The 25488-nt window shown below is 37.8% G+C and overlaps 2 protein-coding genes across 3 annotated transcripts in view; one reads left to right on the top strand and one right to left on the bottom strand.

The window, feature by feature from the left end:
* Positions 1 to 9368, top strand: part of DYRK4 (dual specificity tyrosine phosphorylation regulated kinase 4) — a 35165-nt gene extending 25797 nt beyond the window's left edge. Inside the window, exons 8-11 of one of the 2 annotated variants that reach the window (XM_064591676.1) lie at positions 1697 to 1757; positions 5305 to 5434; positions 8228 to 8403; positions 9105 to 9368. In XM_064591676.1, the coding sequence (XP_064447746.1) occupies positions 1697 to 1757; positions 5305 to 5434; positions 8228 to 8403; positions 9105 to 9349 (612 nt within the window). In that variant the 3' untranslated portion in view covers positions 9350 to 9368. Of the gene's footprint in view, positions 1 to 1696; positions 1758 to 5304; positions 5435 to 8227; positions 8425 to 9104 lie in introns of both variants that reach the window. The other variant, XM_064591675.1, reaches the window with a different exon arrangement.
* A 1692-nt stretch (positions 9369 to 11060) lies between these two features.
* The window catches only part of AKAP3 (A-kinase anchoring protein 3), a 32785-nt gene continuing 18357 nt past the window's right edge, over positions 11061 to 25488 (bottom strand). Inside the window, exon 3 of the mRNA XM_064590358.1 lies at positions 11061 to 11382. Within this exon, the coding sequence (XP_064446428.1) occupies positions 11227 to 11382 (156 nt within the window). The 3' untranslated portion in view covers positions 11061 to 11226. The remainder of the gene's footprint in view (positions 11383 to 25488) is intronic.

Below are 25488 nucleotides of genomic sequence, written 5' to 3'. Positions count from 1 at the left end.
GTTCTCCTCTAGGATTTTGATGGATTCCTGTCTCACATTGAGATCTTTCATCCATTTTGAGTTTATCTTTGTGTATGGTGTTAGAGAATGGTCAAGTTTCATTCTTCTGTATATAGCTGTCCAATTTCCCCAGCAGCATTTATTGAAGAGACTATCTTTTTTTCCATTGCATATTTTTTCCTGCTTTGTCGAAGGTTATTTGACCATAGAGTTGAGGGTCCAACTCTATGGACTCTCTATTCTGTTCCATTGGTCTATATGTCTGTTTTTGTGACATTTTAAAATGAAACTGTTATACCAGTCTTTCAAATGTACTCAGAAATATCTAAAAACCAGAGATGACACCTATACAAATCTATGTATTGTTCAGTAATTAGTCATTCACTATCCTGACTTTTTGGAAAGAATATTTTCCAATAAAAAAGCTTTACCAAGGCTCATTGTATGATTGTTTATTATGTATTATTCTTAAAGGCATCGTATTATGGAGCTAAATTAGACAAAACAGGAGAAAATAACCCTAAAAAATTAGAAATTTCGCATTTTAGGATTATACCAGTGAACAAAAATATTTTGACTGTGGACAAAGATATTCTCTCTCTCTCTCTATGTGTGTGTGTGTGTGTATATATGTGTATATATGTGTGTATATATATATCTTAGTCTTTCTAATTATCTATCTAATATCTATCTATCTATCTATCCATCCCAAATTTCTATTTTCTAGATCGACTCGAAGTTATGGATGGTCAAAGGGACACACACATACCCTTGAGAATTATTAAACATAGTTTCATTTCATGGTTGAAACTAATAAGTATTAAAATAATTTATGTAATAATAGCTATAAATGATAACTGTGATGGAATGAACACTGGCCTGGAAATCAGTAAACATGGAGTCTAGTCCCAGCCCTTTCTCTTGGGCAAGTCAGTTCTCCCTTCTGGATCTCTGTAAAATGAGATGATCAGAGTACTTGGCTTCTAAGGTTGATGATGAATGATTTAATGAAGCATTCCTGAACCAATCCTGTTTCCAATACCAAGAAGAATTGAGGAGCATGGGATCTGGGTTGAGGTCCCCCCTGGCCCAGAACTGATTCAGCTTCCTCCTGACCTCAGTGTCACTGAGGCTGAAGAGGAGGAGGAGGAGGAGGAGGATAGTGTTGTGCATGGATGTGGCTGGGAACCCAGCTGCAGGGATAGGTAACCTAGGGCTGAGGACACCTGTAATTTCTCTGTCTCTGTACATCCCTATAGGCTGCAGTGGGTAAAGGTGAATAAGTAGGTGCTACACTTTTCTTTTCTTTTCTTTTGTCATATAGTGGACTGATGCCCATCTGGTGATTTCCACCTCCCAGAGCTGGGATATGTCATTCCTTAATTCAAGGGTGGTCAGCATATACACTGGTTTATTTATTCTGACAATGAGATCTGGCTGCCAATAAAAGTGGGCTACCTCCAGTTGGTCTTAATGCTATTTAAAATAACATGGCTGATATTGATACTCAGAATACTGAAAGTGCCCTAAATTAGGAGTCAGAAGACCCATGCTTTTGGCCTTTTTATCACTGGCTTGAGGTTATCACTTAATATCCCCTGGTCCTTATCTGTAGAAGCAAAATTTAGCCAAAGTCCCATCCAGCTCTAATGTGTGACTCCACAAGAGTGAACCCACTGCACTGTACTTGTTGAAGGTGCTGGGCCTGCCACCAACCCACTTCATTCAGACGGCCTCCAGGAGATGGACATTCTTTGGTAAGTCCCCAGCTCTAATGCTCTTTTTCCCATTGTGATGATGAAGTCTCATAGACCTTGGAGATACCTCCCATACCTCCCATACCTAAACCTCATTCAATGCTCTTGCCTGGGCCCATCCCAAAGGGCAAGCTGTGATTAGGAGCTTCTGCTAGAAAAGTAAAAAGCTGCTGAGAAGTGGTACCAGAAAGCATGATGGAGATGGGATGGGGGAGTCACATTGGGAAGGAGGTCTTGGCATAAAAATGACAAGATTTCTGCTCAGAAGATCTATCAGCAGATCTTGAAACTTGAAAGCTTATAACTATGCCCTTTCCTGTAAATTCTCCTTTCTCCTGCAAGCAGCTTGCCCCTTCATACTATGTGCTGTGCAGAGAAATCATAGAACAGAAGCTTCTAAGAATGGTGGGAAATTTCTTTGCTACATTATATCATTAATGGAGCATCATTCTTTCCTGCTGAAATTCTCTTAATCCTCCAAATCTTTACTGTGCCAGAATCATAGCAACTTTGCTATAAAATGGGTAAATAAAGCTGTTAGAACAGTTTGGCTGTGGATATGTTGTGGCTTGCCAGTTATGTATAGGACGGCTACCTAATTGCTGGAGTTAAGCTTCATCCATGGCCCCATGCTGCCCAACCTCCATCACAGTTTCCAGGCTCTGGATTTTCTGATCCTCTGCCTTTCTGTCTGATTGGTGCTGTGCAAGATGGACAGGTGGATTAACAAGGTCCGACTGAGGCAGGGCTTCCAGGGCACTATGCACCAAATAGATGAAGTCGGTCCCATATCTAAAATCCTCTTAAAGAACCACAAGAACTTAAGGGATTCTTACGTAGAAAAATCCATAGTGACCAGAAATTCGGCCAAGTGGAGTGAAGCCAGACATGAGGGAAAGGGGACTCCACAGATAGGGGCTCTTCACCATCTGGAATGACATTTCTGACCACTCATTCCCATCGGGATAGTTCATAGGCTACTATTGGCTATGGAATATCCATCATTCCTAGCCCTCTCACCTCTTATTTCCACACAAGAGTGCCTTCAAAATAGGGGCAAATCCCTTATTTTCTTTCCACAGCTTGCCCCATAAGTAAAAGAGTTAAAAATACCCTGATGGGGGGATTCCTGGACAAGACGGTTTTAGTCATGTTGGTGGTCAGTCAGTATACATTAGTTCAGTCATGTGAGGGTTAAAATGTAATCTACTCCTGCACCATTTGGTAAAAAGCCCCTGCCACAGCTACAGGTTCCCTGGCCCCTTTCCCAGGACCTGTTGGACTTGCCAATATCCAGAAACTAAAAGTTTAAGGCCTGGCAAGCTGAGGGTCCTCCATGACCCTGTTTCAGTACCAAAGCTATTATCCTTTCTGATTGGTTAGTCCCATGCCATTCCAAGGTTAAATCTTTGAGACATCATCTTGTAGTCATGGCTGGAGCTTTGAAGACCTTCCTTGTGGGCACGGTAAGTGTCCTGGCTGCCTTAGAACAGTGCCCATGCACTAACCCTTCTTCTAGAGCAGTCTGATGGCAGGCAGGAAGATTTTAGCTGACTTGTTTTTATAACATACATAGGTCAATGGAACTGGTCTTTTAACCCCAGGTATGCTTTTACCATCCACCACTTTTAATTTAGCCTTCTGGATTTCAAAGGATTTAGGGAAAGAAAAGTAGGGAAATTGGTGTTCCCTCTTGACAGACAAAGACATTGTGGGAAGAGTCACATCTTAAGCCCATAACACTGAATTTAAGATTTTACGTTGTGGGGGGCACTAAAAAGAAAGGAATATAGGGCATTTTGGTAAGAGGGTCTGGTTCATAGAGTACTGGTTTTTACCACCAGCATGAGGCTTTAGAATAATGATGTGTTTTTGGTAGCAACATCCACATCTTCACTTCCTGCATAAGAAAGGACTTTATTGGGATCTGCATCTTCTTCAGCATTTCCCAAACTTTATCTGATTATAAGAATCAGTTGGAAACTTGACAAAAATGTTAATTCCCATTATCTTCCTGTGTAACCTATGATATAGCAGATTTGAGGTGGGATGCAGGAGTCTGTATGTTTTTGACAAGAGATCTTTGTGATATTTATGATAAGTTTGAGAAACACTATGTTCACCTCAATTACTGGCTCTCCCTTCCCCAGATTTGGGCTGCCAACAGCTCCTCAACCCCCAGCCACTTGTAGTTTATACCCCTCATTAGCAGCAAAGTGCTGTTGCTTCAAAGGCACTAAGATGCTCCAGGTCACAAGGAGATGGAGAGATTAATTAAATATTGAGGAGCAAGAGAGGTGAGAAAAACTTGTACAAGAAAAACAATTACATAATGATGACTTTAGAAGCTGTTATTTATAAGCCTGTGACCCTGATTATTCAGTCATTTGTAAAAAGAGCAACATAGGGTCAAATGGGAGCACTGGTGCCATAGTCAAAAAGGAAATGGGGTTTGTATGAGTTCACAGTACCTACACCCTCTGCAATACTCCCAACTCATTTTTATGTCTGTAAACACACATACCCATGTGTTTATATACACACATATACACATTCAGGGTCTCTTCTAGGAATTCAGTGTGAGCAGATGTTCTTTTTGAGGCCCCACATATTGCATTGATTATAAAAGTAATAGAAGGGCTTCATTATGCACCTTCCAGAATGTCCATCATGTGACTCCTACTGAGTTTTTGTGAGAATTGTTTAATGTGTAAATTGTGTGTGTATATTCACATCCATCCATATGCAGATTTACAAGGTGTGAGCATAAGTGGTCATCTTTTCTGAACATGATGTCCAAATGAGTGGCCTCCCCTTCAAAGCATTGCACAGAATATTCTAGAGAAACCTCTGGAGCTGTCTTCAGGGCTTCTTTCCAGGCATGATAAATACATTTGGTGAGAGTTTTAATCAGTCAGAATGACTGTGTCTTAAGCAACAAAGCAAGTTTAATCATTCCAATTTATGGACAAAATTTTGATGTGACTATAAAAAAGTAATGAGATTAATTTGCTTCTGTGGCTTGTAAATGAGTTCTGAAAGCAGATGATTCTCCTACAATGACTTTCTTGTTATACTTCAGGGATGTTCCAAATTATTTTATTGGGTTAGTGGGAAAGGAGCAAGGGCATAGATAATCCAAGAATAGACAACATCTTTTTTTGTTCAAAGCTGAATGTTTTTGCCACTTCAGATTTATTATTATTATTATTATTATTATTATTCATTCTCATTATTATTTTATCCTAGTTAAGGTTAAGCCATTTGATTTTGGGAGGAGGAGGTGGAAAGGAGGCTCAGAACATACTGAATAGGGGGGAAAAGTGTTTGTAAAGGTTAATTGCATATTCATTGGATAATCTACATGTGATTCTTTCCATCTGAATGAGATGGAGGGCATGTTTGTGTGTGTGGGAGGGGGGTGGTGTAGGACAAAGCTAGAGCTGCAAAGACCACTCCAAGAAGCAGCATGGTTGAGTGAACAGCTATGATGTGACCAATATATATTAACACCTGGAACTAAACACAGAATGTTGTATCTCCAAAGATTCCAAAGGTTTTCCTAAAAATATGACCAACAACAGGGGGAAAAAAAGATACCCGGATTCTAAGGATCTCACCATGGTGCTGAAAACCTACGACACCAGCTTCCTGGACTTTCTCAGAAGGTGTTTGGTGTGAGTTTGCAGGGGTGTCTCTGCCTCTGGGTTTCCTCTTAAACACTGTATTTTCCCACGTTTGCTGGTGAAAGTCTGGGGCTGGGACATAGTTATAAAAATAATAATAAATACTGACCATAGAGCTTGAGAGTCTGTAGAATGCTTTTCCTCATTAGACTGTTCTCTTCCATTCTTGTGTGACTAGGAGGGCAGATGATTTGCTCTGCTTTGAGATGTGGAAACTGAGGTTCAGTGACTTGCCCTGGATTAGTGTGTGGGTAGGGCTTGCCTTCTTGGCCTCAAACTGCCTGGCAGCAAGGTTGTAGGCCAGTTCTAAATAGCTTCTGCTTCAGGAACTGAGGTCAACCTCTTGTATGTTGTAACTGTTTGCATACACACCCAGTATATGGTTTCTGGGTCCCTCTCCATTCCCCTAGGGTTTACAGCCTAAATTAAAGGATTAGAGAAGGGATGATTTATAAACCATTTATTATGTACAGCTTTTTGGAATCTATATGCTAATTTTGACTCTTAGAAATTAGGTTCTGTACTTCGGTGAAGTCATAGTAAAAAAAAGGAACAGTACATAAAGCATTCAGAACAATGCCTAGTGTTTCAAAAATGTTAGCTCTTGTCATTCTTTTAAAAGAGGTTTTGCAAGTGTGTCTGCACTAAATGGCAAATAGATTAGCCACATGATATTTGGTCAGTTATTGTCTCTCTCTGGGCCTCAGTTTCCTTTTCTATATAATGAAGTATTCCTAAGGTGTCTTTAGCTTTATCAGTCCTATAATTGTTGAGTATTTTTGAAACCATATGTTTATGTTCTCTCATTCTTCCAGTGGGATGGAATAGTTTTAGCAAAATACTCCTCTTGTATTTGTGCACTCTGGGAATTGAGGTACTAGCTCAGAGGATAGGCCATCAAATACTGCTGAAAGTTTTCCCATCTAGAGGGTCATGCTACTCATTTGAAGAACGGAGCTAGAGAAGGATCCTATATTTCACCATTATCTCCATCCCCCTGCCCAGCCTTTTGCTGAGACCACAGAATGAATGTGCATTAGCAAATGACAGAAACTCACTACTGAGACTGAGGTGAGTTGTCCAGAAACCCCAACCATCCAGAACACAACTCAGAACCAAGAAAGAAATTTTTTTCTTTTTTAGGGCAAAAGGCTGGTTGCTCACAACTTGCAGGAGGTGATCAAGCTAATGGGGCCTATTATCTTATCATTCCTTTTTTTTTTTTTGCTAATTAACAAATTTTTGGAATGACAGATTAAAAATTTTGAGTCAAATTTAATAGGGGCAAATGTAAAGTCCTATGTCAAGCTTTATAGGCCAACTTTAGAAAGTAAGGAGAGGGGAGTTATAGCTTAGCAGTAGCTCATTTAAAAAAGAACTGGGGAAAAAAAAAGAAAAAGAACTGGGAGCTTGGGTTGTTTACGACCTTATAAATCTAGAATATTAATGCCATCTACCTGCAGTTAGAAGCTATTCCCAGCATGATGAACATCGTAAGACAACAGCTGAAATTTCCCATCTAGGAAGGTGACAACCTTATTATATGGCCAACACTTAGTAGTAATGTAAATGTTTTTGGATAGTTGGAGGATTGTGACATAAAAGATTAGTTGTCTCATTCTGTATACAGTGGGGCCCCCCCATGGTTTTGCTTTCTGTGGCTTCAGTTACCCACTGTCTACTGCAGTCCAGAAGCAGATGATCCTCCTGATGTCTTGTCAGAAGGTCAATACTAGCCTAGCACTACATCACACTATATCTGTCATTCACCTCACTTCATCTCATCATGTAGGCATTTTATCATCTCACATCTTAAGAAGGGTGAGTATAGCACTAGAAGATACTTTGAGAGGGAGAGACCACATTCACATAATTTTTATTAGAGTATATTGTTATAATTGTTCTATTCTATTATTAGTTCTCATTGTGAATCTCTTACTGTGCCTAATTTATAGATTAAGTTTTATCATAGGTATGTATGTAGAGGAAAAAACACAGTATATGTGGAGTTTTGTACTATCTGTGGATTCAAGCATCCACTGGGGGTGGAATGTATTACCCTATGGGTAAGGGGGGACTACTGTAATGTTAATGGGTAAAATTAGAAGCTGGATCTAAGTTACTAGTGTAAAAGTCCTAGTGGATTTTGGCTCAGTAAAAATGAAGAACTTTTAAAGAATTGGTTTTATCAAGATTGGAATAGCTAATTCTGTGACTTAGTACCTTGTCACTAAAAATAACTCAAGAATGACAGGATGATTCCATGTTGAAGGTTCTGTCAGATGCCTTTTGTTACTGCATTAGATGTTTGGCTGGATTATACCCAAATCTCCTTATAATATTAATATTCTAACACTCTGTAATTTTGTGTGTGATATATTTGAAGGCCCAGATTTTGTAGTTTGGAACTTGAAATTAAGCATCTCTTTGTTTTGATCTTAGTTTATTGACCTCTAAGTCCCCATGGTTAAGATTTTCTATAATATTTCTTGGGAGGGAAATTCTAGGAACTCTGGAAGACTTGGGCTGTAATATATTCCCTGGTTTGTCATGCAAATTTCCTAAAAAGATTATTTTCATAGTTGTTTCCAGGTACTTTTTTATGTTGTAATCTCTGTTCTATAATGATATCTTTGAGTTATAACATGGTTTAAATGGGTTCTTTAAGAATGAACTATTTTTATTATATCTCATTTAGGTTCTTTATTAGTGTCTTTTCAAATGTTTTCAACATTAGAAAGGGAAACAAAACAATAACCCGTGCTGGGCTTTGTTGGTATATAGATGGGAACCTTCTCTTCGTATGACGCCTGACCAGGCCCTCAAGCATGCTTGGATTCATGAGCCACGGAATCTCAAACCACGGTCCAGACCCCAGACCCTGAGGAAAGCCAGTCTCTGTCTCCCCTCTGAGGCTCCGAAGGCCAAGGTTCGAGGGCATCATCACTTGGACATAAAAGGTACAGCCCCTCAAATAGCCAGTCCTCTTCCTGTAGTCCAGGGCTCGGGTATCTCTGGAAGATTCATGTCAATTTCTCTGAACTCAACCTTGGATAGTTATTCTGAGTACATCACTACTAGCCTGTCATTTCTCACTTTTGAGATTTAGCCTCTTTCAGGAGACTTGCTTCTAGCTGGGTTTGCTCCTTTCTTGCCCCTTTATATTAGGAATTTCCACTTTTCTCCTGTCTTCAATTCCCTTTCTCCTCCTTTTCTTTCACCATGTCCTCCTCTGCCTGACCTATAATTACCTTTTGAAATTTTATCAGATTATGGCATTATGCAGATATCTTTTATATGCAATATAGCCTCATGGTTTTGTTCATGGTCACTGGGGTCAGATTGCTTGGGATTAAATTCTGGCTCTACCATTTACCACGTGTGGGCCCTTGGGCAATTTAGTTAGCCTCTCTGTCTCTCAGTTTTTTTCATTTATGAGAATGAGAATAATGCCTATTCTCTATGGTTGCAGAAAGGATCAAAGAAATTAGTAAATGTAAAGTGCTTAGAATAATGCCTGGCATTATTCATTTATAAAGCACATAGAATGTGTTTTTATATCATTACAACCAGGATTTTCCCAAAGTAATTTACAGGCTAATGGACAGAATATAATTCACATTTGAACACTGTTCCTTCTGTCTTCTCTCTCCTTCGGCAGAGGTGATCACCAAAGAAGAGACCATAGACAAAATAAAAGGTGGCACCACTAAGCAGGTTCAGAATTCGGGTGATCAGCAGGGCTCTCTGCAGCATGCAGCTGAAGTTGTCCAGCTGCCTCAACTAATAGAAGCTTCCAGAAAGCCAGAGGCAGCTGTTGGACCAGAGGGGTCCGAGACCTCCCCAGAAAAACAAAGTAAAAACTCCTCACCCAAGAACATGAATATTTTACCACCTATTATATGACCTTTGCTGAAGGTGTGTCCTGTTCCTTTCCACCAATAATTTGTATTAGAGACAGCACTTATATTGTACAATATTTCAGATTGTTGTTTTTTAATGCATAAAGGTTTGTTTAAAAAAAACTTTATTCACATGGCCGGTTAGCATGATTCCTATTATGAGGGATGAGAGAGAATGTCCTTGCACAAATGATGTGTGTATATGGGGGCGGAGGGGCAAGTATTCAATGTCATAGCATCACTAATAGAACTCTAAATATTTTTATTTTCTTTTTCCCCAAGACAGCTGACCTGTGGATTCTTGTTTGAAAATGAAAATGAAAAACTAGTTTGAATTTAGCTTGTAACTAGCTTAAGCAACAAAGGACATTTAGTTGTTTATGTAATTGGGGAATCAGGAGGGATAAGTGTGATTTCAGGCGTTATGGAGTCTAAAAATTCAGACAAGGTCATAGGGCTCAGATTCCCTCTCTACCTATTAGCCTTGCTTCTTTTTGTGGTTTTCATTCTAAAGACAAGCTCTGCCCAGAAGTTAAAGTGACCACCAGTATCCTGTCAAAAGATGCAGTGCTGGTAGGAAAATCTCAGAAATGACTGGACTTGAACCAAGCACTATGTCTGAGATATTGGGATCTTGTGATTGGACAGCCTGGGTCACAAGCCCATACTGTGATGATGGTAGCACCATGGAGTAGGGGACAGAATATTTCCCAAAGGAAGGGAAGCTGAGTAAACAACAGGATATATTCACTCATCCATCACCCTCAAAATCTCATTTGGCTTTCTAGTCCTTCTCTGCATGAATACATAATCTCGATATGATTGTAATTATAGAATAGATACAATTTTATAAGAAACTTAAGATCATAACCTCATAAACAACATGGAAAATATACCTGGCTTTATAGTTTTCAATTACTTTGTAATATTTCATGAAGGAAGATACCGGATAATTGAAGCAATGGGGTGAGATAAGATCACCCAGGAAAGGTGAAACAGAATGAGAATAGCAGAGAGTCAAAAGAAAGTAGGAAAGATAAATATGCCAGGGGGTAACAGACTTAAATAGAGTCCCCAAGAGATGGAAAAAAAAAACACCCAAAAATTAGAAAAGGAGAAAGTTTCTAGAAAGATGAAAAATATAAAATTCCACAGAAAGGTCAGGATAAGAACAGAAAATGCCTCTTCAGTGGGGAGATATGGACACTAAATGAGAGAAGTGCCATAGCAGGTGATTTGTCCCAGGTCCTATAGCCAGAAAAGTATAGAACTGGCAGTAGAACTCAGGTCTTCTGGACGTTTTTTTGACACTAGCTATCTTCAACCATGGATAAAGTTGAGGGAGACAATTGTTCTGCAACCCCCCAGAGAGAAGCGAAGAAGCCAAGTCCTCAGTATCATAATTTGAATGATTTAGGTTGAATAGAAAATATTTTGTGATTGGAATGGTTATAAATGCTAAAATAAATTGTGGCTTCTTATTCTTAGGAACACTTTAAGGCAGGGCATCTTCAAGTTGTGGCACAGATCGGATACATTAGAAACAGGATGTATGACCTTAGCCAGGGCCTCTCAGGCCAGCACTATTTTTCTTCTGCTATCCATCTGATTATTTTTTTAATTCCTGAAATTTCTTCACCTTATTTTCCCACTGGATCCCAAGGAAACATACATCTGGAGCCCTTTAATTGTAATTTTTTTAATTTTGTGTTCTTGTTTGCATGGACAGGAAAAGCTGCAAGATCCAGTGACTGGCATAAGATGACATGTCTTTGATGTGAGTGGTATGAAGATAATGTTAGGGCTCTTTAAGGATATGGAGAGGGGAACTGTGGAAGTAAGAAGGGAGGAGAAGAGGGGAAAGTGGTAGGTGGGCGCTGATCACAGGTTCACCATCAGCCAGTCCAGCAGCTGCAGCCGCGTAACATTTCCCAACGCCTCATCCAGCTGTCGCTCCTTCTCATAGCGCAGCACTGACTGCAGGACCTCACCGACACTGCGTCCTTTGTCCACAGCAGCAGCCGAGAGCTGAAGTAGCTGGGGAAAGGAAAGAAAAGCAGTAGTAGAGGGGCAGAGCATCCCAGAGCAGACAGGAAAGGGCCTGCCAAGGCTAGAACAAAGAGGCTGGGCAGACCTTGGTAAACTGCAGTAAAAAGGCCTCGCCATAACTGGCAAGTATGCAGCCTGTCTGACAGAAGAGAGTTATATCATCCTTAAAGAAGAGATGTTAGCATCCACCTGCTCATCATATGGAAATACAATTTCCCACTAAGACTAAATCTTGTTGCTTCCAGTGGGTGTTTGGTCAATGGTGGTCCTGTTTTCTTTTTCTCTCTCTTTTTTTTTTAAAGATTTATTTATTTGAGAGAGCGAGAATGAGAGAGAGAGAGAGAGTACATGAGAGGGGGGAGGGTTAGAGGGAGAAGCAGGCTCCTCGCCGAGCAGGGAGCCCGATGCGGGACTCGATCCAGGGACTCCAGGATCATGACCTGAGCCGAAGGCAGTCGCTTAACCAACTGAGCCACCCAGGCGCCCTGTAGTCCTGTTTTCTAAGAATTCTTAAGTTCTTAAATTCACTGTAATATCACGAAACAGTCTCCATCATTGTCCCAAGACCAAACAAGGGCAGGGGGAAATAGCCAGAGGACAAATGCACATGGTGCTTTCCATGCCCTATAGAACAGACAGCCTAGAATGCTAGAAAAGCAGGAAAGCGGCTTAGAGATCCATTCAGTCCCTGGAAGATGCAGCCCAGAAGGGTGGCAAGACTTGTCAGTAATACAGTGCTAGAAATTAGCAGAGGCAACATGCATGCCCAGGTTTCTGAACCCTATGTTTAGCTCTCTCTCCAAGCTTAAAATGAGAAAAATTAGCCAAAGCAATCATTCTAGCCATATGAACACAGTACATTGCCATTCATCTAAGTAACCAGATTTTTATTTTGTGTACACTGCACCTGACTCTCCGAGAGGAAGGAAAACAAACAGGCCAAATATCAGGAGCTTTTCCAAAAGGGGAAATTTCCATGAGAGAGACTAAAGTACACATGGATGTTCTTAAAACAAATGGAAGGACCAAGTCTTAACAAAGAGAAGATATAAAGAAGAACCAAATGAAAATTCTAGAACTAAAAAACACAAAATCAAAATGGACTAAATAGAATGAAGACAAGAGAGGAAAGTCAGTGAACTTAAAGACCGATTCATAGGGAAAACACACACACACACACACACACTGAACAATATAAGAGATTGATTAAACTTTCTTCAATTAAACCTCTTTGAAAAAATAAAGAGAGCTCAGGGGCCTGTGGAACAATACTAAAGGTCTTATATTTATGTCATTAGAATTCCAGGAGAGGAGAAAAGTGTGGTGCTTGAAGAAATAATGGATGAATGTTTCCCCAGTTTGCCAAAAGATATAACTGACAAATTAAAAAAGCTCAGTGAGCCTAAAATAAGATAAACCCAAAGAAATTCACTTTAGGACCTGTCATAATCAAATTGCTAAAAATTAAAGAAAAGGAAAAAATATGAAAGCAGCCAGAGAAAATGCTGCATAATTTATAAGAGAAAAATTCAAATGACAGCAGATTCCTGATCAGAAACCACAGAAGTCAGGATATGATATAACACTTTTAAGCACTAAAAAGAACGGCCAAATCAGAATTCTATATCAAAAATTATACTTCAGGAATAAGATCCAAAAAAATTTTCAGATTAAAGAAAACTAAAAGAAGTCATTTCATTGCCAGAAAATGTGTTCGAAGGAAGCTGGGAACATCAGGAATGAATGAAAAACAACAGAAACAGTAAAAATCTCAATATAAATAAGAAGTTATTTTTCTCAGTTCTTTAAAATATGGGCATACCTTGAAGATACTGTGGGTTCAGTTCGAGGCCACCACAATAAAATGATATCACAATAAGGCGAGTCAAAGTTTTTGGTTTCCCAGTTCGTATAAAAGTTTTGTTTACATTATTAAGTGTGCAATAGCATATGTCTAAAAAACTATGTACATAATTAAAAAAATACTTTATTGCTAAAATATGCCAACCATCATCTGAGTTTCCGGTGAGTTTTAAACACTGACTACAGATAACCATAACAAATATAATGAAAAAGTTTGAAATAGTGTGAGAATTACCCAAATTGACACAGAGACACAGAGTGAGCAAATGTTGTTGGAAAAGTGGTGCCAATAGACTTGCTTGACACAGGGTTGACACCAACCTTCAAATTTGTAAAGAACGCAATATTTGCAAAGCACAATAAAGCGAAGCAAAATAAAATGAGGTACAGCTGTATGTTTATAATTGAGAGCAAAAATAACATTGTCTATGGATTTTTCCAGTATACGTAAGATTATATAAAATAACTACAACATAAGGGGGACGGTAATGAGACTAATAGAATTACGATTTCAGTACCACAGTTTAAGTGGTAACTATTGATTTTACATAGACTCTGAAAAGTCAATGTCTATTGTAATCCTTAGAGAAACTACTTAAGAAAACAATACAAAGACATAGAGTCAAAAACACAATAGATAAATTAAAATGGAATTCTAAAAAAAAAGGTTAATAATCTAAAAGAAGGCAACAAATGGGGGAAAAGGAGGCAAATTAGAACAGTGGACCCAAATCCAAACATATCGATAATTAGGCTAAATGTAAATGGTATAAACACACCAGTTGTCAGAATGGATTAAAAAGACCCAACACCATATGTTACCTACAAAAACACTCTCTTCAAATGATATAGGTAATTTAAAAGTAAAATTATTGAAAAAAATGTATCATTGGGACACCAATCAAAAGAAAGCTAGAACCTCAGCATTTATGGTCAATTGATTTTTTTATGAAGGGGAAAGATAATTCAAAAGGGCCAGATATCCATTTGTCTTTCCAACAAATGATGCTGAGACAACTGTATATCCATATGCAAAAAATGAACTTAGATGCCTACCTCATTATACATAAAAATGAACTCAAAATGGATCACAGACCTAAATATAAGAGCTGAAATTATCAAACATTTAGAAGAAAACAAAGGAGAAAATCTTCATGGCCTTGGGTTAGGTCAGGGTTTCTCAGTCTGGCACTATTTACCTTATGGGCCAGGTAATTCTTTTGTTGCAGGCTGTCCTGTGCATTCTAGGATGCTTAGCAGCATTCTTGGCCTCTACCACTAGACCCAAGTAGCAACTCCCCTCACAGCTGACGCAGTTGAGAACTACTGGGGTAGGCAAAGATTTATTAGATAAAACATCAAAAGCCCAAGAACAGACTGAGAGAAAATGTGTGCAAATCATGTATACCTCATAAAGGACTTGTATCCGAATATATAAGGGGTTCTTTTTTTTTTCAGAATATATAAGGAATTCTTTTAACTTGATAACAAGAAGAAAACAACCCAGTCTATGAACCCTGAGAAACAAACTGAGGGTTCTAGAGGGGAGGGGGGTGGGGGGACGGGTTAGCCTGGTGATGGGTATTAAAGAGGGCACGTTCTGCATGGAGCACTGGGTGTTATATGCAAACAATGAATCATGGAACACTACATCAAAAACTAATGATGTAATGTATGGTGATTAACATAACATAATAATAATAAAAAAGAAAACAACCCAGTCAAAATATGGGCAAAAGATTCACACAGATAACTCACCAAAGAATATATATGAATGGCTAATGAGCACACAAAATGATGTTCAACATTTTTAGTCATTTTAATGTAGGTCTATCAAATTAAATCTAGAGTGAGATACCATTATAAGAGCTATAACAAAAAAAAGAATAATGTTGATGAGAATGTGGAGAAACTTAAACCCACATAAATTGCTAGTGGGAATGTAAAATGGTACAGTCATCTTGGAAAAGTTTGGCAGTTTCTTAAGAATTATACTTACCTTAAAATGTAGCAATCCTACTCCTTATTAGCCAAGAGAAATGAGAACATATGTCCACACAAAGACTTGTATGTGAATATTCATAGCAGTATTATTCATAATAGCAAAGGAGTAAAAACAATCCAAATGCCCATTAGCTAGTGAATGGATAAACAAAATGCAGTACAGCCATTTCATGAAATACTATTCAGCAATAAAAAGGAATGAACTGATACATACTACAACATGGATAAACCTCAAGAACATTATGTTAAGTGTGAAGAGCCAGATGTAAAAGAGCCATATTTTATTTTATTTTATTTTATTTTATTTATTTTATTTTATTTTATTTTAATTTTATGGCTCCATTATATAAAATGACAAAGAGGTAAATCTATAATGATGGAAAACAGGTAAATGGATACTTGTGGCTGGGGGATAGAAACAGAAATGTACCCTAGAAAGTTCTGAGATAGAGAAATAAGGAGTCCCTAGTCTTATCATATATTAAAACACATTATAGAATAACAGTAATTAAAACAGTATGCTATTAAAATGTAAGAGTAGACAATTCAATGGAACAGAACAGAAAATTCAAGAAAAGAACCAAAGACAGGTAGCCATCTGGAAAAAAAATTTGAGGTTGCATCCCTACCTCATACTTAAATAAAAATGAATTGAAAATGGATCAAAGTCTTAAATATTTTTAAAAAATCATAAAAGTACTAGAAGAAAACATGGGTAAGTTTTGTTAATATGTTGTAGTGTAGAATGTTTTCTAAAATATGACACAAAATCCGGGAAAAAAGTTGAAAAATTACTTAGATTTGACTACATAAACATTTTAAAAATATATGACAAAAACAAAATAAAAATACAAATGACAAAAAATTGTATTTAATATCATAAAGGCTAATTTTATTATGTATATAAAACTCTTAACAGATCAATAAGAAAAAGACTAGCAACCCAGTAGAAAAATTGGCAGAGGTTTTGAACAATTCATCCATGAAAAAGGAAATTCAAGTGGTTCTTAAACATATAAAGAGATATTTATCCTCATTCCTAATAAGACATGTGCAAAGAAAGGCAACATTCAGCAAAGATAAAAATTTTGGCACTCATTGTGGGACAAAGCATGGGAAATGGGCATTCTCATGTTGCTTTAATAGATGTGCAAATTGGTACAAGCTCAATGGAAGGCAATTTGGAAATATATATCTAATACACAAATACATTTTTCACAGACATCTTGAAATTCCTTTCCTAGGTATTTAGCACATACAGAGATGTTTGAATCTGTGCATTCAGCATTGCTGAAATATTAGCAACTGAAATGTCCATACCTATGTATGTGTGGTTAAGTACAGAGTCTTCATACAATAATATGTAGCTACTAAAAAGAATGTGGCAGCTAAATATGTTGCAGAACAGAATATATATATATATAGTACTAACATTTGTGACTTAAAGAAAAAAATATATATACCTTTAAGTATTTGCTTGTGTATGCATATGTATTTCTGGAAGGATAAAGAAGAAATTGATCAGAAAGTTTTTCTCCAGGGAGGGAAATGGGATGGGAGATAAGGATAGGAAAAAAAAAAACTTAATTTTCACTGTGCCTTTTGTGCCTTTGGATATAATACTATGCACATATTATCTAGTCAAACATGGATACAAATTTGTTTAAAGGAATTGGGTTCATGGGGATTCCAATGTTACTGCATCAGCATGAGAGTATTTCCATATATTTATTAAATCTCTTTCCATGGGGTGCCTGGGTGGCTCAGTCATTAAGCGTCTGCCTTTGGCTCAGGTCATTATCCTAGGGTCCTGGGATCAAACCCTGCTTCTGGCTCTATTTCAAAATAATATAAAACCAGAATGTATTATGTATATTATGTATGCTGGGCTTGACTTAAAAGATGGATATAGAACAAAAACATTTCACACATTATACACATGAAACCTATGCTCCTTTTTAGATTTTTTTTTCATTAGCTTTTGTGAAAATAGCCCCCTCTGTTAACTGTTATGTACCAAAATAGTTGTCTGTTTTACCGACTGGGAAAACTGTAAAAGAACTCAGGGATGTATCTCAGATTGGAACCCCATGTTCTGTCCTCTAGCCCAAACTTAATTGTGCACACATATGACCTGCGAATTTTGCTAAAATTGAATTTCTAGTTCAGTAGGGCAGGAGTGGAGCTTGATTCTGTACTTATAACAAGCCCCCAGGTGATGCAAATGCTGTTAGTCCACAGACCCACTTTGAATAGCAAGTCTATAAATCATACAGTTTCTTGTTTAGTAAAGCCTTATCTGGATATTATACAATCCCGTGTCTCCCCAGGCATCCGATAAATCAAGTAACCCAGTTATAAGGATTACTAATGCCACTTATTAAACAGAGAAAATCCCTCCTGGTTTCTATGAGGATGAATTATTTTTATAAATAATTCCAGCTTCTTGTGCCATGCTTACTACTTAATTGGTGCTATTCCATTTCTCTCAATTGAGATGAAGTTATCAAAAGTCCTAAGTGTGTGTGTGTGTATGTGTTGTAGGGATGCTCTGTTTCTTAATTCCTCTACATTACCATGAAGCAGCAACTTGCATAAATACTCATGCTTTCCAGCCTCAAAATTTCCTTTCAGAGGAGGATTCAAAATGACAGCATAAAAAGATCCTGAACTCACCTCCTCCCACAAACACAACAAATCTACAGCTACATATGGAATAATTCCCTCTGAAAAGGACCCCAAAGCCAACTAAACAGTGCTTCCATAAGAAAGAATAAAAGAGCCACATCAAGATGGGTGGGAGAGGGGCGGCTGGGTGGCTCAGTCGTTAAGCGTCTGCCTTTGGCTCAGGTCATGATCCCAAGGTCCTGGGATCGAGCCCCGCATCAGGCTCCCTGCTCCGCGGGAAGTTTGTTTCTCCCTGTCTTACTCCCCCTGTTTGTGTTCCCTCTCTCACTGTGTCTCTGTCAAATAAATAAATAAAATCTTAAAAAAAAAAAAAAGATGGGTAGGAGAAACAGAGACATGGTCTAGCAATAAACCTGACCCTAGGCACAGTGACCTAAATCAGGAGGAATCTCATAAAATGGAGCTTGTCCCTGAGGAATGCGGGGTCTGTGCCCCATATCAGGCACCCCAACCCTTAGGAACTGCACCAGAAAAATAAGCCCCCAAAGTGTCTGGCCTTAAAAACCAATACTTCCAGGAGAACCAAAAGGCTATAGGGAATGAAAAATCTGCTTTTAAAGGGTTTGTACACAAACCCACTCATCCTGGAACCTAGCACAAAAGTAACAGTTTGAAAGGCTCCTAGACTATATGCGAAGAAGACTCATTTCTTCATCTGCCAGAGAGGCAGAAACTTTCTGGTACTCTCTTTGTGGATGAAGGCACTGGCAGGAGCTGTTTTTGTGTTTTCCTTCCGCCTTGTTTGTGCCATTTGAGTGGATGCCCTCTTCTCACACCACCTCCTAGCCTGCTAGCTCCAGTGGGAGCACCCAGTTCCTGCACACTGCAGCCACAGCTCACCATGCCACAGTCAGTGGATAGGCACAAATCACACAGGGGATGCTCTTTGAGAACCTGGCTCTGGTGGCCAAAGGGGATTGCATTTCTGGGTCCTAGGGGTCTGAAACAATCAGAGAGAGTCTTTGGCAAGCTACCACCCTATGGTACTGCACAGACAGCCCACTAAAACATCCAGTCTTCATGTGGAAAAGGCCTATCTTCTTGTCCTGGAACTTCAGCCTGAGGGGCAGGCTTCAGGTTTGCCACACACCCAGAGGTTACAGAGGCACCCCCAAAGAACATAGGCAGGGAGACACCATATTTTTGCCCAGTCCCTTGGCCTTACCACAGTTTATTGATACCTCCTTAAAAGGAGCTTATGTGCATGTCTAAATACGCAATTTTTGCAAGTGTTGCCCAGGAATACCTCCAGATCTCCTAGTCTGGAAGTCATCAGGGATTGTAATTGTGGACCCCCAAGATTGTATATATTTACATACCTTAAAAGTTGCTGCCTGAGGATCTGGCTTACAATTAACTTGAAACTAGGCACTGTCTGAGATCCCTCCCTTTGGAACACTGACAGGTCTTGGCATAACCTCAAGAACTGTATTAAGAACAAATCAAGCAACAAATCAAAACTACAATGAGATACCACCTTACACCAGTCAGAATGGCTAAAATTTACAATTCAGGAAACAATAGATGTTGGCAATGATGTGGAGAAAGGGGAAACCTCTTACACTGTTGGTGGGAATGCAAACTGGTGCAGCTACTCTGGAAAACAGTATGGAGGTTCCTCAAAAAAGTTAAAAATAGAACTACCTTATGACCCAGCAATTGCACTACTAGGTATTTATCCAAAGGATATAAACAGTGATTTGAAGGGGCACATACACCCCAGTGTTTATAGAAGCAATGTCCACAGTAACCAAAATATGGAAAGAGCCCAGACGTCCATCAACAGATGAATGGGTAAAGAAGATGTGATGTACATAGTATATATAATGGAATATTACTCAGCCATCAAAAAGAATGAAACCTTGCCATTTGCAATGACGTGGATGGAGCTAGAGGGTATTATGCTAAGTGAAATAAGTCAGTCAGAGAAAGACAAATACCATATGATTTCACTCATGTGAAATTTAAGAGACAAAACAGATGAACATAGGGGAAGGGAAGGAAAAATAAGATAAGATAAAAACAGAGAGGGAGACAAACCATAAGAGACTCAACTATAGGAAACAAACTGAGGGTTGCTGGAAGGGAGGTGGGTGAGGGGATGGGGTAATTGGGTAATGGGCATTAAGGGTGGCACTTGAAGTAATGAGCACTGGGTGTTACATGTAATTGATGAATCACTAAATTCTACCTCTGAAACTAATAATAATACAGTATATGTTAATTAAATTAAAGTCAAATAAAAAATTTAAAAACAAAAAGAAAATCACTAAAGTCTGAGAAACAACCAAAAGCTAAGGCACAGTTGAACAATAAGGTTCATCTCCTACATGAAGCTACAACTCCTTCACGACTGGGAAAGATAGCTGTTTCACCTAATACCTAGAAACAAATATAAATACCTAAAGAGTCACACAAAATGAAAAGACAGAGGAATATGTTCCAAATGAAAGAATAAAACAAAACCTCAGAAAGAGACCATAGCGAAAGGGAGATAAGTAATCTACCTGATAAAGAGTTCAAATTAATGGTCATAAAGATGCTCACTGAACTCAGGAGGAGAATGGATAAACACAGTGAGAACTTCAATAAAAAGATGGAAAATATAAGAAAGTACCAGACAAAAGTCACAGAGCTGAAGAATTCAATAGTTAAACTGAAAAATACACTAGAGGGGTTCAACAGAAGATTAGATGAAGTAGAACAGATCAGTAACCCAGAAGACAGCACTGGAAATGACCCAATCAGAACAGCAAAAAGAAAAATAAATTTCAAAAAGTAAGGATATCTTAAGAGACCTGCAGGACAATATCAAGCAGAATAACATCTTCATTATAGGGGTCCCAGAAGAAGAAGAGAGAGAAAAAACAGGAGAAAATATATTTTAAAAATTAATGGCTAAAAACTTTACTAACCTGGGGAAGGAAACAGACATCCAGTTCTAGGAAGCAAGGAAAGTTCTATATAAAATGAACCCAAAGAGATAATTTAATTTATAATTAAAATGTCAAAACTTAAAGATAGAGAATATTAAAGCAGCAAGAAAAAAAAAACTTTTCTTTTAGAAGAGAAAATAGAAGGGAGCCCCCACAAGACTATCAGTAGATTTTTCAGCAAAAACTTTGCAGGCCAGAAGAGAATGGTATGATATATTCAAAGTGCTGGAGGAAAATTGAGATTGAGAAGAGTTACCTTGCAAGGTTATCAATCAAAATTGAAGGGGAGATAGTTTCCCAGAAAAGCAAAAACTAAAAAAGTTCATTACCACTAAACTTGCCTTATAAGAAATATTAAAGGAACTTCTTTAAGCTAAAAATGAAATGCACTAACTAGTAACAAGAAAACATATGAAAGTAAAAATCTCACTGGTAAATGCAAATATAAGTAAAGGTAGTGGATTAACTATTTATAAAGCTAATGTAAAGGTTAAAGGTTAAAAAATGACTTGAGGAACCTCCATACTGTTTTCCAGAGTGGCTGTACCAGTTTGCATTCCCATCAACAGTGTAAGAGGGTGGAACATAAGGAATAGTGAGGAGGACCACAAGGGAAGGGAGGGAAAACTGAATGGGAAGAAATCGGAGAGGGAGACAAACCATGAAAGACTCTGGACTCTGGGAAACAAACTGAGGGTTACAGAGGGGAGGGGGTGGAGGGATGGGGTAACCGGGTGATGGGTATTAAGAATTAAGGCATGTGTGGTGATGAGACAGGGTGTTATATGCAACTAATGAATCATTGAACACTACATCAAAAACTAATGATGTATTGTATGTTGGCTAATTGAACATAATTAAAAAAAAATGTTAAAAGACAAAAGTAGCAAAATTACCTGTAACTATAATAATAGTTAAGGGACATACAAAATAAAATGATGTAAAATAAGACATCAAAAACAAAAAGAACATGGTGGGGAGTAAAAATGTAGAATTTTAAAAATGTGCTCAAACTTAAGATGCTATCAACCTAAAATAGACTGTTGTATATATAGGATGTTATATGCAAACCTCATGGTAACCATAATGCAAAAATCTATAGTAGATACACATAAGACAATGAGAAAGAAATCTAAACATAACACTAAAGAAAATCACTAAACCACAGGAAAAGAAAGCAAGAGAAGAAAGGAACAGAGAGGAACTACAAAAACTGAAAGTAATCAACAAAATGGATAAGAAAAACAAGACCCATCTCTTTGTTGCCTGCAAGAAATTTACTTCATCTAAGGACACACATATAGAGCTCAAATAAAATCAGAAACAAAAGAGAGAAGTTCCAATTGATACCACAGAAATACAAAGGATCATAGACTACTTTGAAAATCTACAGGCCAACAAACTGGGACAACCTAGAAGAAATGGATAAATTCCTAGAAACAAGTAATCTTTCAAGATTGGATCAGGAAGAAAATCTGAATAGACTGATTACTAGCAAGGTGATTGAGTCAGTAATTAAAAGCCTCCCAAAAAACAAAAGTCTAGGACCAGATGGCTTCACAGGTGAATTCTACCAGACATTCAAAAAGATTTAATACCTAGCTTTCTCAAAGTCTTCCAAAGAATTGAAGAGGAGAGAATACTTCCAAACTCATTTTACAAGGCCAGCATTATACTGATACCAAGATCAGATAAGGACACCAGAAAAAAGGAAAATCACAGGCCAATATCCATAATGAACATAGATGCAAAATCCTCAACAAAATATTAGTAAAACAAATTCAATAGTACAATGAAAGAGTTATATACCATGCTCAAGTGGGATTTATTCTGAGGATGCTAGGATGGCTCAACATTTGCAAATCCATCAATATGATATACCACACTAACAAAATGAAGGATAAAAATTATATGATCTCAATAGATGCAGAAAAAAGCATGTGACAAAATTTATTACCCATTTATGATTTAAAAAAACACTCAACAAAGTGGGTATAGAAGGAACCTACCTCAATATAATGAAGGCTATATATGACATGCCCACAGCTAATGCCATAATCAATGTTGAACAGCTGAAAGCTTTTCCTCTAAGATCAGGAACAAGATAAGAAAGCCCATTCTTGGACTTTTATTCAACATATTATTGGAAGTCCTAGCCACAGCAGTTAGGCAAGGAAAAGAAATGAAGGGCATCCAAATCAGAAAGGAAGAAGCAAAACTGTCTCTAATTACAGATGACATGGTAATATATACAGAAAACACTAAAGACTCCACCAAAAACCTGTTAGAACTAATATACGAATTCAGTAAAACTGCAGGAAAAAAATCAATACACAGAAATCTGTTTTGTTTTTATACAATAATAACAAACTATCAAAAAGAGAAATTAAAATAATCCCATTTACAACTGCATCAAGAAGAATAAAATACCTAGAAATAAATTTAACCAAGAAAGTGAAAGAACTGTGAAATGAAAATTACAAGACACTGATAAAAGAAATTGAAGACGACACAAATAAAAGTAAAGATATTCTGTGCTCATGCATCAGAAGAACTAACACTGTTAAAATGTCCATACAGATTCAAAGCAATATATCAAAATCCCAGTGGCATTTTTCACAAAACTAGAATAATTCTAAAACTTGTACAGAACCACAAAAGACTCCAAATAGCCAAAGCAGTCTTGAGAAAGAAAAAACAAATCTGGATTTATCATGCTCCCTGATTTTAAACTGTACTGCAAAGCTATAGTAATCAAAAGCATATGGTATTGCCACTAAAAACAGACACATACATCAGTGGAACAGAATAGAGAGCCCAGAAATAAACCCACATACATATAGTCAATTAATTTACAAAAAAAAAAAAAAAAGCCTGGAATATGCAACAGGGAAAGGTCAGTTTTATTTAATAAATGGTGCTTAGGAAACCGGACAGCCACATGCAAAAGTATGAACCTAGACCACTATCTTACACTGTATAAAAAATTAACTCAAAATGGATTAAATACTTGAATATAAGACCTGAAACCATAAAATTCCTAGAAGGAAACATAGGCAGTAAGCTCCATTACATTGGTTTTAGTGATTTTTTTTTTTTGAGTCTGATTCCAAAGGTAAGGCAAACAAAAGCAAAAATAAACACATAGGACTATATCAAATAAAAAGCTTCTGTGGAGCAATGGAAACCATCAACAAAATGAAAAGGCAACCTACTGGATGGGAGAAGATATTTACAAATTACACATCTGATAAGGGGTTAATATCCAAAATATATGACAAACTCATACAACTCAACAACAAAAAACAACCTGATTAAAAAATGAGTCAGACTTCAAGCTATATTACAAAGCTATGATCATCAAGACATCATGGTACTGGCACAAAAACAGACACATAAAAAAAAAAAAAAAAAAAAACCCAGACACATAGATCAATGGAACAGAACAGAGAGCCCAGAAATGGACCCTTAACTCTATGGTCAACTAATCTTCAACAAAGCAGGAAAGAATATCCAGAGGAAAAGACAGTCTCTTCAAGAAATGGTGCTGGGAAAATTGGATAGCCACATGTAGAAGAATGAAACTGGACCATTCTCTTACACCATACACAAAGATAAACTCAAAATGGATGAAAGATCTCAATGTGAGACAGGAATCCATCAAAATCCTAGAGGAGAACATAGGCAGTAACCTCCTCCACATCGGCCATAACAACTTCTTTCAAGACATGTCTCTAAAGGCAAGGGAAACAAAAACAAAAATGAACTTTTGGGACTTCTTCAAGATAAAAAGCCTCTGCACAGCAAAGGAAACAGTCAACAAAACTAAGAGGCTACCCACGGAATGGGAGAAGATATTTGCAAATGACGTTTCAGATAAAGGGCTGGTATCCAAGATCTATAATGAACTTACCAAACCCAACAACCAAAAAACAAATAATCAAGTCAAAAAATGGGCAGAAGGCATGCACAGACACTTCTCCAAAGAAGACATACAAATGGCCAAGAGACACATGAAAAAATGTTCAACATCACTAGCCATCAGGGAAATGCAAATCAAAACCACAATGAGATACTACCTTACACCAACCAGTTAGAATGGCAAAAATTAACAAAACAGGAAACAACAAATGTTAGCGAGGATGTGGAAAAGGGGGAACCCTCTTACACTGTTGGTGGGAATGCAAGCTGGTACAGCCACTCTGGAAAACAGTATGGAGGTTCCTCAAGATGTTAAAAATAGAGCTACCCTACGACCCAGCAATTGCACTATCAGGTATTTACCCCAAAGATACAGATGTAGTGAAAAGAAAGGGCACATACACCCCAATGCAATGTTCACAATAGCCAAACTGTGGAAGGAGCTGACATGCCCTTCAACAGATGAATGGATAAAGGAGATGTGGTTCATATATACAATGGAATATTACTCAGCCATCAGAAAGGATGAATACCCACCATTTGTATTGACATGGATGGAACTGGAGGGGATTATGCTAAGTGAAATAAGTCAAGCAGAGAAAGACAATTATCATATGGTTCCACTCATATATGGAACATAAGGAATAGCGCAGAGGACCACAGGGGAAGGGAGGGAAAACTG

This window comes from Mirounga angustirostris, unplaced genomic scaffold, assembly GCF_029215605.1.
Source record: "Mirounga angustirostris isolate CCGP_5_RB_7025 unplaced genomic scaffold, mMirAng1.0.hap1 SCAF_5, whole genome shotgun sequence".
Lineage (NCBI taxonomy): Eukaryota > Metazoa > Chordata > Mammalia > Carnivora > Phocidae > Mirounga > Mirounga angustirostris.
The sequence above is the reverse complement of the archived record's forward strand: the minus strand, read 5'-3'. Positions and strand labels throughout refer to the sequence as shown.